Consider the following 18,744-nt stretch of genomic DNA (forward strand, 5'->3'; position numbering starts at 1 on the left):
CTAGAACACATCTGATGCTACAAAAAATAACACTCCCTCTTAGCGAGGATTGTGTTCTAGTGCTGCACACTCTACTGCAACACTCTGTCTTTGTATCATCTCCTGTCATGCTGCTGATGTCTGGCTGTTGCTGCCCACCAATCACTGCGCAATTTTGATGCTGCATCTGTGCTGCTGTTGACACTGCCACGCTGCTGCCAACACTACATTTGCACTGCAACTCCCTCTCATCTGTTGCTGCTGCCACTGCAACTATTGCAACGGAGAAGCATCCAAAATACTAAACCAATTGTGTTCAATATGATGCATTTGTCTCCCGGGTCCTGATTGCTACTAGCCTTTGCATTGTCATTGAAGAATCTGCGCTGCTGCTGACTCTGCACTGCACTCCCCAAATCCCGACTGCTACTAGTCTGCAACTTTCACTCTAGAATCCCGACTGCATCAACTGTCACTGATCCATCCTGCCATTGAATATTGTGTGCCCCCATAGCCAGGTAATGATCCATGAGGTGGACTCCTCAAGGACCCTACCCATCTCTGTAGCTCTCTGGGGCTACAACACCAAATCACCCCACCTCACTCTTGGAGGTATGGCTGCAAACACGGCAAAATTTGATCTACTCATACTGCTGCAGCTAATGCTTCCGCACTGTTGCTGCAACTTCTGCAATAATGAGTTTGATCTCCCTAGATCCTGAAGCACTAGCTTCCATGGGACTGCTTCCTCTGAAGCTACACTGCGTCTGAGTCTCGATTTCCTTATGGGAAATCTCTCTGCTCCCTCCTGGCAAGTCGCACTGTCCTCCTGCACTGGAAACTAGACTGCGAAGCTCTGTGCTGGGAATCTTCTCACTGGAACTACACCTGCATACTGCAACTGGGCAATTCACACTACTTGTGTCACTGCAACTAGTTCTGCAATTGTCTCCCGGGTACTGACTGCAACTAACTATGCACTGTCATTTGAATTACTAGTTGCGTTTGCTGACATTGAATTTGCTACTGTGTTACTCTGGGCCCTTGTAGCAAAGGTGATGGTCCTATTGCAACAATCCAGCGCTGATCTGACTGATCTCCTTGTTGCCACTGTGTCGGACCCTGCCCATATGGCACACTGGAGTCTCATACTTCTCCACCTTGATCTAGTGCCTCATTATCTCCTTTCGAGCCTTGTACCTGGCTTGGACTCTTCTTCGTTTTGTAGCTCGCACTAAACAACTCGCACCTCCTCCAGCACCTGTCTCCGACAATTGGAATTTGATTTGCTGTCCAGATCTGCAATCTGATAAACTCGTACAACCTTCTCTGACAATCTCGTACGACTATCTCTGCAAAGTTGCAAAATCTGCGAAACTCAAATATTTGGAGAAAATAAACCCAAAAATCTACCTCTTCCTCTGCTCGGCTACTGCTCTGTTACTCGCACTCTTAACAGGAATGCGCAATTTTGCTCGCTGCTATTGCTTCCTGCAACTAGGAAAATCTAATTTCTTGCCTAGAAACCCTCTAAGAGAAATCTCCCTCTAGGTGTGCAATTTCTTTTCCACCTTACGCGGATTCTACTACTACAAAAACCCTCTGTGTCTAACCAGAAATCTGCTTAGTGAAAATCTGAGCTGTTGCTGCTCCCTCTGATTGCTAGAATTACGATCCCGGGCAACTCGACTTCTCTGCCAACCTGCAATTGAAAATCAAACCCTTGCCCCAACAATTCGGGCTGCTTGTTTAGGTACTGCGCAACCTTTGAGAATTTCGGCCTGCTGCTCCCTTTGAACAACAGAATTCCCTTCTCTACTTCTAAGCTTCCTGGCTGATCACTCAAGCTCTGATACCATGTGAAATTTTTATCTATAATACAATTGGAAATTAGTTTTCTAATTGTTAATTTATTTAATAATTTATCAGCTGATTGCTATGAAAAATATCAAATAACTCACACAATGATTTTCACAAATAAATACGGAGGAAGAAAAATAGCGTTGGAAACTGAGAAAATCTAGGACAGACACATAAAAATTGCATAGTTATTTTTGGACAATTGTCCTCATAAAAATCTATCACACTCTAGGTCATTTTGGTTCAAAACAAAGAAGGGAACGCTGCTTGGCGTATTATGGATTTGTGTATTCATGCCTCCATGTAATGTCGGTTGATTAGGTTGCGGCCCAACCATTGATCTATCAATATATTAATCGTTTTAGCTAAAAAAAAGAAAAAAGAAGAAAAAAGCAAGCTATCCAACTGGGCTTGCGCAGGCTCCGCATCAACCTGCTGCTGCCTGTTGCTACTGCTATCCGAACTAACTGCTAATCTAGCCGTCCTACTTGCTGCTAACTGGGAAAACGTCTCTCTAACACTTTGTAACCTCTACTCGACCTCTGGAACTGAAAATGTCTTCCTTCCCAGCAAATCGAACTGCCTTCTTGAGGCTCTTTGCTACCTATGCGCAACCTCCTGCAGAAATCTCTGCCTCTTTGCAAAAGTACTCGCTGGATCTGGAAAACTTCCTCCAGCCTCACTATCGCTGCCCCTCACTATCTCTGCTTTGATCTCTGGCCCTCCGGAAACTGCTGTTGCTCTCTGGAAATCTATTTGCCATTGAAATCAAACTGCTGAAGTGTGTTCTCCAAGTGCCCATCAAATTCTTCTTATAATCTACTGTTAGAGCACCAACAACCAAGATTAAAACTTAATTAATTGCTAGGATCATCTTAGAGTCTATCTGTGCGAGTTTCTAGATGATTCGCGCCTTGACTTAATTAATTATGATTCATTAACCATATTCCCTAAGTTTAGACTTAGAAAATATTTAAAAAATGGTTAATAATCTAATTAAGCCATCTCTAGGTGGAATTTCCAGAAATGATTTCTGGGTCTTGGAGATCTCATGTATTTTAGCATCTCCACCAAATTTCATGGCTAGAACACATCCTATGCTACAAAAACTAACACGAATAACCATGAGACCACTTTTGTGCCCCAAGATGAAAATTGGGGTTCACAGAGGAGCATTGACAGAGACTTAAGAGACAACCATTAGGAGGTGATTTTAGAGGGCTTCTACTCACATCTTGGCACTAAGAAGCCTCAACGCTAGCCCTAACAGGGCTCACTCATGCATGACGTCATCATTCTCTCACCTTTGGCTCACACGTGTAGGCTAGATCTGATTTTATTCATTGGCTACTAGGTCGGCTTGTGACCTAGCTTGTTACTTGCACATTATTTTATTATTTCTAGGGGCATTAGGATAAAATAGATTTTATGACCTCTCATATAAATAGAGGATAGATCATTTGTATCAAATCATCATCACACTTGGAATTTTGGCCTTTTTCTCTTGTGGAGTAATTGGTTTCTATGAATGCATTTTGAAATTTGGAGCAAATCATTTGTGTTTGGAGCTATTGTCTTGGATTAATGGATTTAATATTTTGGATGTTATCTTGTAAGTATGGAATATGTTGAATCTAGTGTTTCCTATTGTGCCTTAATTTGTTGAAAATTTATTGAATGATACTTGGATGTCACTATGGCATGCATTACTCATGGATAACTTGTAAATGAGTTTCCTAATGATGAACATTAGCTAGCTCTCCCATAAACTCCTTAACCCATTGCATTGGTAATTTTTAGGGTTTTTGATGCTAGGGCATCAAGAATTCGACCTCCTTAGCAACTTTTTCGTCAAACAATCAAATCATAGACTCCATTCTCCGAAGGATCTAGTCACTGACCTTTCTTGTTGATGATCAAATCCATAATTTTTGTCTCTTTTCTCTTGCCCTGATTCGACCCCTTTAAGGCCAAGCGACCAAGCTAGGGCTTGGTGTGAATTGCTAGGGAAGAGGAATTTCTGGAGTTGGAGAGTCTAAATGCCAAGAGGATAGTGGTTGCCACAAAATACCTGCTTTTGGTAGCCATTCACTTAAATTTCATCCATAAATTTCTTTGCCCTAGTTACTAGCCCCAATCTAACCCTAGTTTGAATTTAACTTCTACTTGGGGGTTTCTTGAGAGTTTCATGTGCCTCGTCCTTATTGAAAGTTACTATTGGAAACCATTTTCCTCTGTGTTGACCTTTGGCCATGCCAACACTCAACCAATCAATCAAGCCCTAGGTCTTGTGCTCTCAATCCTAGGCCTTCATAAAGAAAGCGAATTTCCTCCAATTAGAGCCCTAAGCCTAAATTGTGTCTTTCTTTTAGAAGATCTCATTGAGTCACCTTGTACGCTAACCCTAGAATATCCATTAAGTGACCTTATCACATACCGAGATTCCTCCCATTGCCGAAAATCCGTAACGAGCGGGGGTTTTCGCTGTGGTGACAGTGGGCCATCACCCCATTGATGTCACTTTGTCTAGTGTTAGGCTTGTAGGGTGCCCCTCTCTAAGGCTTGCGAGATTTTGCGGAAACATGCCCCACACGTGAGAATCCTCCTGATGCTACCCAAAACATCAACACTCCCTCTTAGCAGTAGATGTATGCTCACAACTTCACTTGGAAATGGCTTTGCCTTAAAACCTGGATCACATTTCCATCCTTGATTTGCTACCACAACTGCTCCATATGACACAAAAAGAAATTCCTACTGTATGACAAGGACCTTTCTTCAAAGACACCCTGCTCCTAAGCATATTAATAGCCATCTTGTACCATGACTTCCTAAACTTGAACGTTGTCTTCCTCTGAGCTATTGAATCCCTCTTAAGACTGACTTCCTCTTGAGCTTGCTCACTCCCTCTAAAGCTTGACTCTAGAACGCAGGCCTTCTCGGCCCTTGAGTTCTCTGCTTGACCTTCACTCCAAGTTTGTTACTTGGATCTCCAATGGCTATCTCAGTCCTTTGACGATCTCGATTCTGCCTTCTCAGCCTCTCTTCTATCATAAGAACAATATGGCCCTTACTTGGCCCCTCCATGCTTAGATCTCTTCACAAGATCTTCACACTTGGATCATAATGAATCTCTCATTCTCTTGTGTTGATGTCCTCTCAAGATCCTAGCACATCTGATGAATGAATCTCTCAACCATTTCTATCTGTGTATGTGCCAAGCAGCGACTGTCCACAACTCCTCATGTGAATGTTCTGTGCCATGTCTCACTAGGCCTGCTAATCGTGGCCTTCACGACCCATAGAAGTAGTCTTCCATACTTAGCCAACTCTCTTGGCATGGTTCTTCAAAACACTGTTGCCGGCTGCAACAATTCCTACAACTCCCTCTCAGAGCTGTCACTTGTCCAAATCTTTAGATCTAACTACCCTTCTCAGAGGCCAAGCTCTGATACCATGTTAGATTTTTGGGCACTAGACTAAGTGCACACACACATACACTAGATCTGGTAACAATTTTGTTAGTTTTTGGTGGATTTGGTAGCATTGGACATGTGTTCTTGTCTCAGATGATGCTGAGAGGCTAATGGACATGAGATATCCAAAACCCAGAAAAGGTTTCGCGAGAGAAGCTGTCATGTCCCTTCCTAAATTATTTTTGAACAAGATTAATTTTTGTATTATGGGACCAATTTTGGAGCTAGTGGACCCCATTCAATTTTATTAGGAGGTTAGACTTAGGAAAAGTTATTTGTGTTGTAGTTAAGTTACACATGGGGGCCACCCTCACTAGGCAAATACGCACTCCCTAGTTCGATTTGCATGGAGGTGGTTAAGTTTTGCATGATGTTGGTTAAGTGAGGGCCCACAATGAAGGATGAATTGGAGGGAAAAGTGCTCCACGAAATCTATATAAGGAAGGCAACTCTCCTCATCTCAATCATCTTTTTGGGTATATCAATTTCTCTTGGTTGCTCGAGCTGCTTAGCCGAGTCCCTCGCTGTTTAACACGAGTTCTTCAAGTGAAGAGCTCACCCTTTCTTTAGGGGACCTCGAGTGCCACCCTAGGAAGGTTTTCTGCATTTTTTCAAGAGGAGGATCTCATTGTGATTTCCAGCAGTGGCATTCACTTCCAGGTGGTGCGTATTACTGGAGGACGCAGTGGAGAGGAGGCTGAGTTTGTTGTTGGTGTCTTGTAGTGGAGTTTGGTTGTGAGATTTTCCAGAGAGGAGGCTAGGGAGGATTGTCGACATTTGGGAGAGTTTGGGAGCTGGTCGAGCTTGTTGCTGGGCAGTGTGACTTTCACACTACCTGGGCCAGCGCAAAGGTAGTTTTGGGAGCTCACTGGGTGGGTAGAGTATCAACCCTTGAGGTTGAGCTTTGCCATGGAGGTTAGAGGAGATACTTGGAGTGGTGTTTGCTTCCCTTTCAGAGCTTGGAGGAGGATTTCGTGGCCATTTCTTGCAGGCCATATTCTTGGAGCAGTTTGGAGGGCGTAGGCCATAGAGGAGGCCAAATTTTGGAGGTTGGATTCAGGGCAAACCCTTTCTGGGTTTTGGCCAAGAAGCATGGGGTTGAAGTTTCATCATTTTTTGAGCACTGGAGACAGGGTTTCTTGCAGTTCCTTTCCAGCGAGCAGTGTAGTTACTAGGAGACAACGCATAGCCTTAGAGGAGCAATTATCTTTCCAACTTTGTGATTATTGTTTGACACCTGGGTTCTGTCAAGCTTTCCCTTGAGGCAGCATTTCCATACTATTGTACTTGCTCCATTCATTAATAAAATGGCTCAACTGGTTCTCATTTCTGATGTGTATTGAGTATTTGCTAATCGTTTTTATTTTTCTGTGTATGAATCGTATTTGCTTTTGCATATCACTGTTTGGTTAAGTTTGGAACATTACAATGGTATCATAGCTTAGATTCCGGCTCAGCTGTGTGGAAACTTTTCTATGAGCGAGGAGGATTGACAAAATATTACTTACAGAAGACAGAGGTACCGGAGCAGGGAAAGGGAGTTGGAGATTACTCCAGACACAGAGGATCGTGGGAAGATTGTGGTAGCAAAAGATATGGGTGAGCTCAAGAGGAGGGAGGAGATGGCCTTCGATAGTCTCTTGAAGGCTTTGAGTGATTTAGCAAAAGGGCAGAAGGAGATGCTGGACGAGATCAAGATGTAGAATTGGGAGCAAAGCGCTCACTAGGAGTTTGTAGTTGGAGAGACTTCAGGGGCCTCTCAACAGTTCGATCACCTTTCACCTACTGTGCAACGCCCATCCACGAGTGAGCCAACTTGAGCTACTTTACCCTCTTTGGTACCCTTGGCACAGGGTGAGACTGGTGGAGGAGAGGATCCATCGTTGATGGGGGAGCATTTTTGGGAATGGAAGTCCATGGGGGGGACTTTATAGAGGCTCTGACCTTTAGAGACTTTTGCAAACTCAAGCAGAACGAGAAGGGGAAAGGCTATGGTACGCAGAACTATGAGCTACATTGTTCTATTGGGAAAATGTATTTTCCTACATATGATGGCACTACCAAGTGCACAACACGTGCTTGGGTAGAGAAGCTGGACACATACTTCCAGCTGAATCAGATGACAGAGGTAGAGGCCATCAAGATGGCCACATTGCACCTGGAGGGGGAGGCACACGATTGGTGGTTTCATGGTTTGTCCACTCTGGGGCATGCCAGCGTGACCTCCTATGAGGACTTCACGTGGAGAGTAGTGGAGCACTTTGATCGGAAGGATCCAGAGGCTCACTTTAGGGAGTTGACCCAGCTTAGACAGACAGGGCATCCGGAGCATTATATCTCGGAGTTTTTGAGGGTCTCAGTCATGGTACTTGATTTGTCAGATGCGAGGAGAGTATATACATTTGTAGAGGGGTTGACAGAGCCATTGCGGGGATTGGTGAAGTCTTGCAAACCATCTACTCTTTTGGAGGCAGTATCTTGCACTCGGGATTTGCAGGGGGCTATCCCCAAGGCCTGAGCACCATTTCCTTCACGCACTCCCTACCCTTAGAAGGGAAGTGACACTAGAGCACCCACAACGCAGAGAGCAGCTCAAGGGTAGGGTCAGTTGGATGACGAGACCAGGAGAGACCTCAGGAGGAGGAAGTTGTGTTTTACATGCCGAGAGCCTTGGGCACCTGGTCATCGGTGCACAGCGGGCAAGGCCCATTACATCGAGGTCTTCTTGGACAGTGATTAGGAGGATGATGAGGAGTTGGAGTTTGGTGGCGACAGCGAGGATCCAGTAGGGAGAGGACCACCACCACCACCACCACCTCAGGGCGGAGCATCTTTCGCACTAGTCGGGCGAGTCCTAGCTTCTTTGTGCGGGATTCCCAAATTTTGACTATGAGGATCAGAGGTACAGTGCAGGAGCAGCGTGTCTCGGTCCTAGTAGACAGTGTGGCCACCCACAATTTTATTGATGCTCAGATGGTCCAGAGGAGGGGCATCACCACTACAAAGTTTGAGGGGTTTTCAGTCCTAATACCAAGAGACAGGACTATGTAGTGCACTCGATATGTTCCCACTCTGACAGTGACTATGGGGAACTATTCGATGACAGACCACTTTTTTCGTGGTGGATGTACCAGACACCAATGTGGTGCTGGGTGTCCAATGGTTGTATTCCCTTGGTCGGGTTACCACTGATTGGAAACAACTAATGATGGAGTTTGCTGGGCCGTATGGCAAGCATTGGTTCTTAGGGGCATGCATTCATAACCCCCTCAGATAGTTTCGGCCCACCGGATGGAGGCCGATTTGAGGCATGGAGACATAGCATGGGCAGTAGAGCTGAGGATTTCAGAGGTTGGGGGAAAGACTACACCACCACATCCAAACATATAGGCAGTACTGGATAGATATCCAGTAGTCTTTGGAGATATACCGTTGGGGCAACCACCTGACAGGGGATTCGAGCACACTATAGAGTTGGAGCCTAGTGTGCAGGCAGTCATCACTACACCCTATAGGCATCCCAAGGCCTATAAGGACGAGATCGAGAGAGCCATCAGGGAGTTATTGGCGTTGGGTCACATCAGACCGAGTTCTAGTCCATTTGCTTCTTCGGTTGTGTTGGTGAAGAAGAAGGACGAGACTCTCCGCATGTGTATTGACTACAGGGCCCTCAATAAGAAGACGTTGAAGAACAGGTATCCCATCCCACACATTGATGAGTTGATGGACGAGCTTAGAGGAGCCAAGTACTTCTCTAAGATAGATTTGCGGTCAGGGTATCATCAGATCTGGGTGAGAGAGCAGGACATTCTGAAGACAACCTTCAGGTGTCATTATGGGCATTTCGAGTACCTGGTGATGCCTTTTGGGTTGACCAATGCCTCGACTACTTTTCTGTCATGCATGAACCATGTGTTTTGAGGCTAGTTGAGGAGGTTTGTACTGTTATTTTTTGAAGACATTTTGATCTACAGCAGGATATGGGAGGAGCACCTACAACACTTAGAGATAGTCTTGCATATATTGGAGGAGCAGCAGTTCTACGCAAAGATGTCCAAGTGCGAGTTTGGGTTGAAATAGATGCTTTACTTGGGACACATCATAGGTGCAGATGGGGTCAAGGTGCACGAGGAGAAGATTTAGGCCATTTGGGATTGGCCAGAGCCCCGAGATGTGACAACTTTGAGAGGATTTTTGCGCATCCGTACCTATTATTGGAAGTTCGTGAAGGGCTTCTCACAGTTGGTAGCACCCCTTACTGATTTGACTAAGAAGGGGCCTTTTGCATGGACAGAGGGAGCTTAGGCAACATTTGATCACCTCAAGGAGGTGATGAGTTGTTGTTTAGTATTGGCACTCCCAGATTTTACTCAGCCTTTCACATTGGAGTGCGATGCATTAGGTGTAGGGATCGGGGCAGTCTTGTCCCAAAGAGGGCACCCCATTGCTTTCAAGAGTCGGAAGATTCTACCTCATGAGTTGTATTCCATTTACGACAAGGAGATGTTGGCCATAATGTATGCATTGGCCAAATTTAGATAGTACTTGGTGGGGAATTGATTTCGGGTGAAGACAAATCACAACAGTCTTTGCCATTTCATGGGGCAGCAGGGCCTCAATGACAAACAATAGATATGGGTTAGCAAGGTGTAGACCTACGATTTTGATATTGAGTATGTGCGGGGGAAGCACAACGTAGTGGCGGATGCATTGTCCAAGAGACTAGCCAGGTTTTCACTCATGAGCATTTGCCATGACTGGAAGGCTCAGTGATCGGTAGAGTACTCCAAGGATCATTGGGCGTGCGAGATCTTGGAGGGCATTTATGTAGATGAGCGTTACAGGGTGATGGATGAGGTTATTTATTATAAGGGACACATATTTTTGGTATTGGGATCACAGTTGAGAGAGCGCATCCTTCGAGCAGCTCATGATTCTCCTTTGTCCAGGCACCAGGGGTTTAGGAAGACTTATCCATCAGTGAGAGAGCGCTTCACTTGGAAGGGCCTCAAAGGAGATGTGTTGAGGCATGTGCAGGACTGTGAAGCTTGCCAGAGGAACAAAGGAGAGTTGACCCATCCAGCGGGATTGTTGCAGCCTCTTCCCATACCTGAGGGGAAATGGGAGAGCATTTCTGGATTTCATCATTGGACTTCCCTCGGTGCAAGGGAAGGATTGTATTTTTGTGGTGGTCAACCGACTGTGCAAGTTTGCACACTTCTTTGCCATATCGATATGATATTTAACCTCACAAGTGGCAGAGTTGTTCTTCAGGGAGGTCTTTTGTCTGCACGGACTCCCTAAGACCATAATCAATGATAGGGATCGCTGATTCATGGGAGGATTTTGGTAGGAGCTCTTTAGACTAGTCGACACTAAACTCACCCCGAGCACCAGCTATCATCCGCAGACCAATGGTCAGACAGAGAGGGTGAACTAGTGGTTAGAGGGCTATCTCAGGAATTATGTGATAGGGCAGTAGAGGGCTTGGATTCGATGGTTGCATCTAGGAGAGTATTGTTACAACACCACCCATCATATGTCCATTGGTATGACTCCTTTTCGTGCCTTATATGGTTATGATGCTTTGTCTTTTGTTGATATTGCTTTTGGAGACAACAGGGCCCCAAAGGCCAAGGATTGGATCCTAGAGAGCCAAGATATCCTCAAGGCTCTTAAGGATATGTATGTTGACTGACATTGTGTAGAGAGGCATTTTGAGGAGGGGGACTTGGTCTACCTTTGATTGCAGTCGTATCGACAATCCACATTGAAGCAGAAGGGGGCCGAAAAGTTGTAGCCGAGATTTTTTTGGGCCATATAGAGTGATCAAGAGGGTTGGAGAGGTAGCTTACGAGTTGGAACTACCACCAGGGAGCAGGATTCATAACATCTTTCATGTGTTATGCCTCAAGAGGGTGTTGGGGCAGCAAGTTACAACAGTCATGGAGGTGTCATGGAGTTTCCTCCACTTGATGATGAGGGGCATTTGATCCTAGAGCTAGAGGCCATCTTAGAGACCAGGGAGAGGAAGCTCAGAAGCAGGATCATTAGAGAGTATTTGGTGCGTTGGAAGAGTTTATCGGATGAGGACACCACTTGGGAAGGAGAGCACATTCTTGAACATTCGACATTGGAGTTGCTTGGGGACAAGCAACATTTGGGAGGGGAGGACTGTCATGTCTCTTCCTAAATTATTTTGGAACAAGATTAATTTTTGTATTATGGGGCCAATTTTGGAGCTAGTGGACCCCATTCGATTTTATTAGGAGATTAGACTTAGGAAAAGTTATTTGTGTTGTAGTTAAGTTACACATGGGGGCCACCCTCACTAGGGAAATATGCACTCCCTAGTTCGATTTGCATGGAGGTGGTTAAGTTTTGCATGATGTTGGTTAAGTGAGGGCCCACGATGGAGGACGAATTGGAGGGAAAAGTGCTCCAGGAAATCTATATAAGGAAGGCAACTCTCCTCATCTCAATCATCTTTTTGGGTATATCGATTTCTCTTGATTGCTCGAGCTTCTTAGCCGAGTCACTGTTTAGCATGAGTTCTTCAAGCGAAGAGCTCACCCTTTCTTCAGGGGACTTTCTGGGGACTTCGAGTGCCACCCTAGGAAGGTTTTCTGCATTTCTTCAAGAGGAGGATCTCATTGTGATTTCCAGCAGTGTGTAATGTTCCTAATTAGCCATGGCTAATTGGAATATCTGATTTTGCTCAATTTTGCCTTCTATAGCTATTTATAAATAAAAAGGTGAGGAAAGGGGGACATACTCACTTTATGAATAAAGACACTGCCTAGTGGCACAATGTTGTAACTTAAAAGGTGAGCCAAGGGGGGCCAAAGAACCACGTAGAGGAGGGGCCCACATAGACACTTGGAGTGATTGCGCAGATGGAGAGGAACACGTGGCAAGAAAGAGGCTACGTTGGAGGAGGTGGGCCTTAGGGCTTGAGAGAGGCCAACGCTATAAAGGAGAGAGGAGCCTCCTCATTTTGGCATTCGATTATGAGCATTTGAGCTAGTCACTTCGACTTAGAGCACGCTGGCTGTTTAGCCTGTCTGCAACACTGTTTAGTGCATCGAGTGTCTCCGTTCGGAGATCTCACCCTTAGCCCCGGGGGACTTCGAGTGCCTGCTCGGGCAAGGTAGTTTTCAGCAGTCTTTTGCAGGAGGATCGATCTTTGGAGTTGAGGAGGAGCTGAGCTTTTGATGACTGCGCAGTCTTGAGAGAGGAGGACGCAGTCTCTTCTGGTAGGAGTTCCGGATTGGGTTTATGTGGAGGATTTGAGCTGGGAGATTGAGCAAGGGATCAACCCTTGCATATTGGAGGATTTTGGCAGAGTTTCAGGCAGAGTTTTGGAGGGTTCTATTCAGTGGCAGCGCAGAGCCTTGAGGGATTGCGTAGATCCTCAAGGGGGTGATTTTCGGGGGTCAGCTATTTTAGAAAAGCTTTCTGGGCTTTTTTGGGTTTATTGAGCAGAGGTTGATTCCAGAGTTTCAACATTTTCTGAGGAGGGGAATAGCCCCAAATCCTCACTTGATTCCAGCAGTAGCCGCAGCACAGTTGTTCTTCGGCAGCTTGGACACAGTTCAGAGAGGGGCCATTTCCTTGCTATTTTGAGTGTATTTCTTCACTTGCCTTGTGCAAGTCGAGGTGCTGTCTTTCTGATCACCTCCTGTACTCTTTCCATTACTCAGTATAATAAAATGGCTTAGCATTTATCTTTGCATTTCTTGAGTATCTGCTTATATTCCATGTATACATTATTGTATGTTGCATCATTGTTATTTTTATCTCTTGAGCTTTTCGGCTACTGTATCACATGTTTGATTATCTGGGTAGAGATTGATTGGGTTTGAGGGATATCCCTGAAACAGGATATTACAGTGGTATCAGAGCATAGATCTAGCTCAGCCTGTGGAGCTAGCAGTCTATGACATTGAGGGAGAAGCCCTACATCTGTTACAGAGGTAGGAAATACAGAGATACTGGGCGTAGGTTGGAGAACACCTACGGAGAGGGAGACTGTGTTCGAGTGGTGGACACAGAACAGGAGGAGCCTGTGGTGAACGCAGAACAGGAGGAGCCTATGGTGGACGCAGAGCAGGAGGATCCGATGGCAGATGAGGACGGGAAGAGATTTGCGGACATGCTCTACAAATCAGTGCAGGTTCTGTCAAGGCAGATCGAGGTAATGGGGCAGAGGTTCACGACGGTGGAGGCTAGATAGCGTGAGAACCCACGGGTTTTCCAGGTTGGTGAGGGATCGGGTACATCCCACCATTTGCCAGAGCAGGGTGCCACTCAGCGTGATACTACTCAGTAGATGGCCTCACATGCCCCTATACGCTCTACCATGCCCACTTTCCTAGGAGCAGACACGGGGGCCGGAGCCCAGCAGGAGGCAGAGCCCGGTCATATGGGCGATTATTTTGCAGAGTACCAGGCCTATGGGCAGGAGTTCAGGGATGCTCTCTCATTCAGAGACTTTGTTTAGCTCTAGCGGGATAGTAGACCCCGCGACCATCATAGAGGATACTGGCATTATCATGATGGAGACACCCACTGCACAGCTAGTAGATTCCACTTGCCTACGTTTGATGGTTCATCAAACAGTTCGACAAGGTCTTGGGTGGAGAAGCTGGACATCTATTTCCAGCTTAACCAGATGTCGGAGACAGAGGCCATCAAGGTGGCGACATTACATTTGGATGGTGAGGCTCAGGACTGGTGGTTCCATGGGTTGGTTACACTCGGACACTCCACAGTGATGACATATGCCGAGTTGACTAGGAGATTGATGGAGAGGTTTGACCGGAGGGATTCAGAACAACACTTTGTTGAGCTTACGAGGCTCAAACAGACCAGGGGCCCAGAGACCTACATTGCAAACTTCTTGAGGGTTTCGGTGATGGTGCCAGATCTATTTGCGGCACGGAGGATCTACATGTTTGTTGAGGGGTTAGCAGAGCCACTTCGGGGTCTAGTTAGATCCATTAGACCAGCCACACTCCAAGATGCTACTAGCAGGACCCGGGACTTACGGGATGCATTACCCAGGACCCAGACACCTTACCCCCAGAGACAGACTTTCCAGCCTAAGGGGAAGGATGTGAGGATTCCGCCTCCAAAAGGGAATCCAGGACGAGCACAGATTGATGATGATGCTAGGAGGGAGCTGAAGAAGAAGCGGTTGTGCTTTACTTGTCAGGAGCCATGGGCACCGGGACATAGAGGTGTTGTTGGCAAAGCACATTTTACTGAGGTCTTCTCTGAGAGCAGCGGGGAAGAGGATGAGGAGGATGATGTGGAGGCAGGAGATAGTCATGCCGCGCAGGATCTTTTGCCACCTCCACCACCAGCAGCAGGTGGTGCAGCTTTTGCACCTACCGGAGGGGCCCTTGCAGCATTGCGAGGAGTTCCCAAGTATTTGACGCTGCGCGTACGGGGGACAGTATGTGGCCAGCGAGTATCAGTTTTGGTTGACAGTGGGGCAACCCACAACTTCATCGATGCACAGATGGTTGAGCGGAGAGGTATACAGACAGAGAGCTTCGATGGTTTTTCAGTCTTGGTTCCAGGAGATCAGACCATGGTGTGTGCTTGTTATGTACCAGATTTATCAGTGACGATGGGCACCTACACACTGACTGACCACTTTTTCGTGGTCGATATTCCGGACACCAACATGATATTGGGTGTTCAGTGGCTCATCACTCTAGGGAAGATCACGACAGATTGGAAGACCCTAGAGATGGAGTGGGATGATGAGAAGATAGGGAGGCATGAGAAGATATGGGGATAGCACACATATCCGCCTCAGACTGTTTTAGCTCATCGGATGGACGTAGTCTTCCGGAAGGGAGAGATAGAGTGGGCAGTGGAGCTGCGTGCATCAGAGGCAGGGACTACAGGGTAGACGGTGCACCCATCGATAAGTCCATCCTTGACCAGTATGCCACAGTGTTTGGGGAGATTTCGCCGGGACAGCCACCAGACCGGGGGTTTGAGCAGACCATTGAGCTTGAGCAGGGCATATAGGCAGTGATCACTACCCCCTATAGGCATCCCAAGGCCTATCTGGATGAGATTGAGTGGGCCATTCAGGAGTTGCTGGCTCTTGGGCACATTCTGCCAAGCACGAGTCCTTGTGCTTCTTCCGTGGTGTTGGTGAAGAAGAAGGACGGCACATTGAGGATGTGCATTGACTACAGTGCCCTGAACAAGAAGACCCTGAAGAACAGGTACCCCATACCCAGGATCGATGAGTTGATGGATGAGTTGAGAGGAACATGGTTCTTCTTGAAGATCGATTTGAGATCTGGGTACCATCAGATACGCGTGAGGGAGCAGGACATTCCCAAGACCGCCTTCAGGTGTCACTATGGGCACTTTGAGTTTTTGGTGATGCCCTTCGGGCTAACCAACGCCCCAGCTACATTCTAGTCCTGCATGAATCACATCTTCCGCAGTCACTTAAGGAAGTTTGTGTTGGTGTTCTTTGATGATATCCTCATTTATAGCAAGACTTGGGAGGAGCATCTCCAGCACATTGAGACAGTGTTGCGCATCTTGGAGGAGCAGCAGTTCTATGCCAAGCTCTCCAAGTGTGAGTTTGGGTTGACGGAGATGTTGTACTTGGGACACATCATAGGGGTGGATGGAGTGAGAGTCCACGAGGAGAAGATCAAGGCCATCAGAGATTGGCTGGAGCCGAGGAACGTGACAGAACTTCGGGGATTCATTGGCATTTGTACTTACTACCGGAAGTTCGTCAAGAGTTTCTCACAGCTTGCTGCACCCCTGACAGATCTGATGAGGAAGGGGGCATTCAGTTGGTTGGATACAGCGCAGCGAGCCTTTGACAGGCTCAAGGAGGTTATGAGCAGCTGCCCAGTGCTTGCATTGCCGGATTTTTCGCAGCCATTTGTTTTGGAGTGTGATGCGTCGGGAGAGGGGATCGACACAGTGTTGATGCAGGGAGGTCACCCTATAACTTTTGAGAGCTGGAAGCTCCTTCCACACAAGAGGTTGTATTCTATATACGACAAGGAGATGCTGGCCATTATGCATGCATTGGCCAAGTTCCGGCAGTATTTAGTGGGTAACAGGTTCAGGGTGAGGACTGATCACAACAGCCTTAGGTTCTTTTTGGAGCAGAAACAGCTATAGGGGAGGCAGCAGAAGTGGATCAGTAAGATCCAAGCGTATGACTTTGACATTGAGTATGTCAAGGGAAAAAACAACGTGGTAGCAGATGCCCTTTCACGTAGACCAGCCACGTTGTCTCTTATGAGCTTGGACACAGACTGGAGGGCTCGACTCTTAGTAGAGTACTCCAAGGACAGATTTGCATGTGAGGTTCTGGATGGGCAGGTGGCAGATGACAGGTATCGGGTGGTCGATGAGATCATCTACTACAGGGACCGGATCTTCTTGACTGAGAGATCTCAGCTCAAGAAGAAGATACTTCAGGCATCACATGATTCACCATCGGCTGGCCATCAAGGGTTTACCAAAACCTACAAGGCCATTAGGGAGAGGTTCTCATGGAAGGGCCTCAAGGAGGACGTACTCCAGCATGTCCGGGAGTGCGATGTTTGCTAGAGGAACAAGGGGGAGATGAGCCATCCCGTAGGATTATTGCAGCCTCTTCCCATGCCGGAGGGGAAATGGGAGAGTATTTCGATGGACTTCATCACAGGGCTGCCCATGGTATAGGGCAAGGATTGTATCTTTGTCGTCGTTGATCGACTGACAAAGTATGCACATTTTTTCATCATATCCGCACACTACACAGTAGCACAGGTGGCCGAGCTATTCTTCAGAGAGGTCTTCAGGCTACATGGTCTTCCTAAGACCATCATCAGTGACAGGGACAACCGTTTCATGGGCGGGTTTTGGCAGGAGCTTTTTCGATTGGTGGGGATGGAGTTGACACCGAGTACCAGTTATCACCCACAGACGGATGGGCAGACAGAGATAGTTAACAAGTGGCTGGAGGGCTACTTGCGTAACTATGTCAGTGGGCAGCAGCGAGCATGGCTGAAGTGGCTGCATCTGGGGGAGTACTGCTACAACACTACACATCACATATCCATTGGTATGTCACCATTCTATGCCTTGTATGGATATCATCCTTTATCTTTTGCTGACGTGATGTTTGGTGCTAGCAAGGCTCCGAGAGCCAAGATTTGGATCCAAGAGAGTCAGGATATTCTCCGAGCTCTCAAGGATAATATGGCTACAGCGCAGAACCAACAGAAGCTGTATGCTGACAGGGGTTGGGTGGAGAGACAGTTTGAAGTAGGGGACTTGGTCTACCTATGATTACAGCCATACCGATAGTCGTCACTGAAGCAGAAGGGGGCTGAGAAGCTCAAGCCCCACTTTTATGGGCCATACAAGGTGATACGCAGGATTGGACAGGTTGCGTATGAGTTGGCGCTGCCCCAAGGCAGCAAGATTCATAACGTTTTTCATGTATCATGCTTGAAGAAGGCATTGGGGCAGCATGTGACAATGACAGATGAGCTACCACCCACGGATGATGAGGGGCATTTGGTGTTGCAGCCAGAGGCTATTATTGATACCAGGGAGAGGCGGCTGCAGAGCATGACTGTTCGGGAATTCTTGGTGAGGTGGAAGAATTTACCGGATGAGGATGCCACTTGGGAGAGTGAGAAGATCTTGCAGCATCCATCACTTCAGTTGCTTGAGGACAAGCAACATTTTGCCGGGGGAGACTGTAATATTCCTAATTAGCCATGGCTAATTGGAATATTCGATTTTGCTCAATTTTGCCTTCTATAGCTATTTATAAATAAAAAGGTGAGGAAAGGGGGACATACTCACTTTATGAATAAAGACACTCCCTAGTAGCACAACGTTGTAACTTAAAAGTTGAGCCAAGGGGGGGCCCACGTAGACACTTGGAGTGACTGCACAGATGGAGAGGAGCACGTGGCAAGAAAGAGGCTACGTTGGAGGAGGTGGGCCTTAGGGTTTGAGAGAGGCCAACGCTATAAAGGAGAGAGGAGCCTCCTCATTTTGGCATTCGATTATGAGCATTTGAGCTAGTCACTTCGACTTAGAGCACGCTGGCTGTTTAGCCTGTCTGCAGCACTGTTTAGTGCATCGAGTGTCTCCGTTCGGAGATCTCACCCTTAGCCCCGGGGGACTTCGAGTGCCTGCTCGGGCAAGGTAGTTTTCAGCAGTCTTTTGCAGGAGGATCGATCTTTGGAGTTGAGGAGGAGCTGAGCTTTTGATGACTGCGCAGTCTTGAGAGAGGAGGACGCAGTCTCTTCTGGTAGGAGTTCCGGATTGGGTTTATGTGGAGGATTTAAGCTGGGAGATTGAGCAAGGGATCAACCTTTGCATATTGGAGGATTTTGGTAGAGTTTCAGGCAGAGTTTTGGAGGGT

The 18,744-nt window shown here is 46.9% G+C and overlaps 1 protein-coding gene across 1 annotated transcript; it reads left to right on the top strand.

The window, feature by feature from the left end:
- The first annotated feature begins 7,221 nt into the window (after positions 1 to 7,221).
- On the top strand, positions 7,222 to 7,833 carry LOC149140994 (uncharacterized). Its single transcript, XM_089451122.1, has one exon. The coding sequence runs from the start codon at positions 7,222 to 7,224 to the stop codon at positions 7,831 to 7,833; it is 612 nt and encodes a 203-aa protein (XP_089307248.1).
- The last annotated feature ends 10,911 nt before the right edge of the window (positions 7,834 to 18,744 follow it).

This window comes from Pinus tabuliformis, chromosome X, assembly GCF_031772625.1.
Source record: "Pinus tabuliformis cultivar Carrire ecotype Pingquan chromosome X, CPIR1, whole genome shotgun sequence".
Taxonomy (NCBI): domain Eukaryota; kingdom Viridiplantae; phylum Streptophyta; class Pinopsida; order Pinales; family Pinaceae; genus Pinus; species Pinus tabuliformis.

Bases quoted from the DNA above. Each gene is read 5' to 3' on its own strand.
- LOC149140994 (XM_089451122.1), top strand. From the start codon at position 7,222: ATGGAAGTCCATGGGGGGGACTTTATAGAGGCTCTGACCTTTAGAGAC.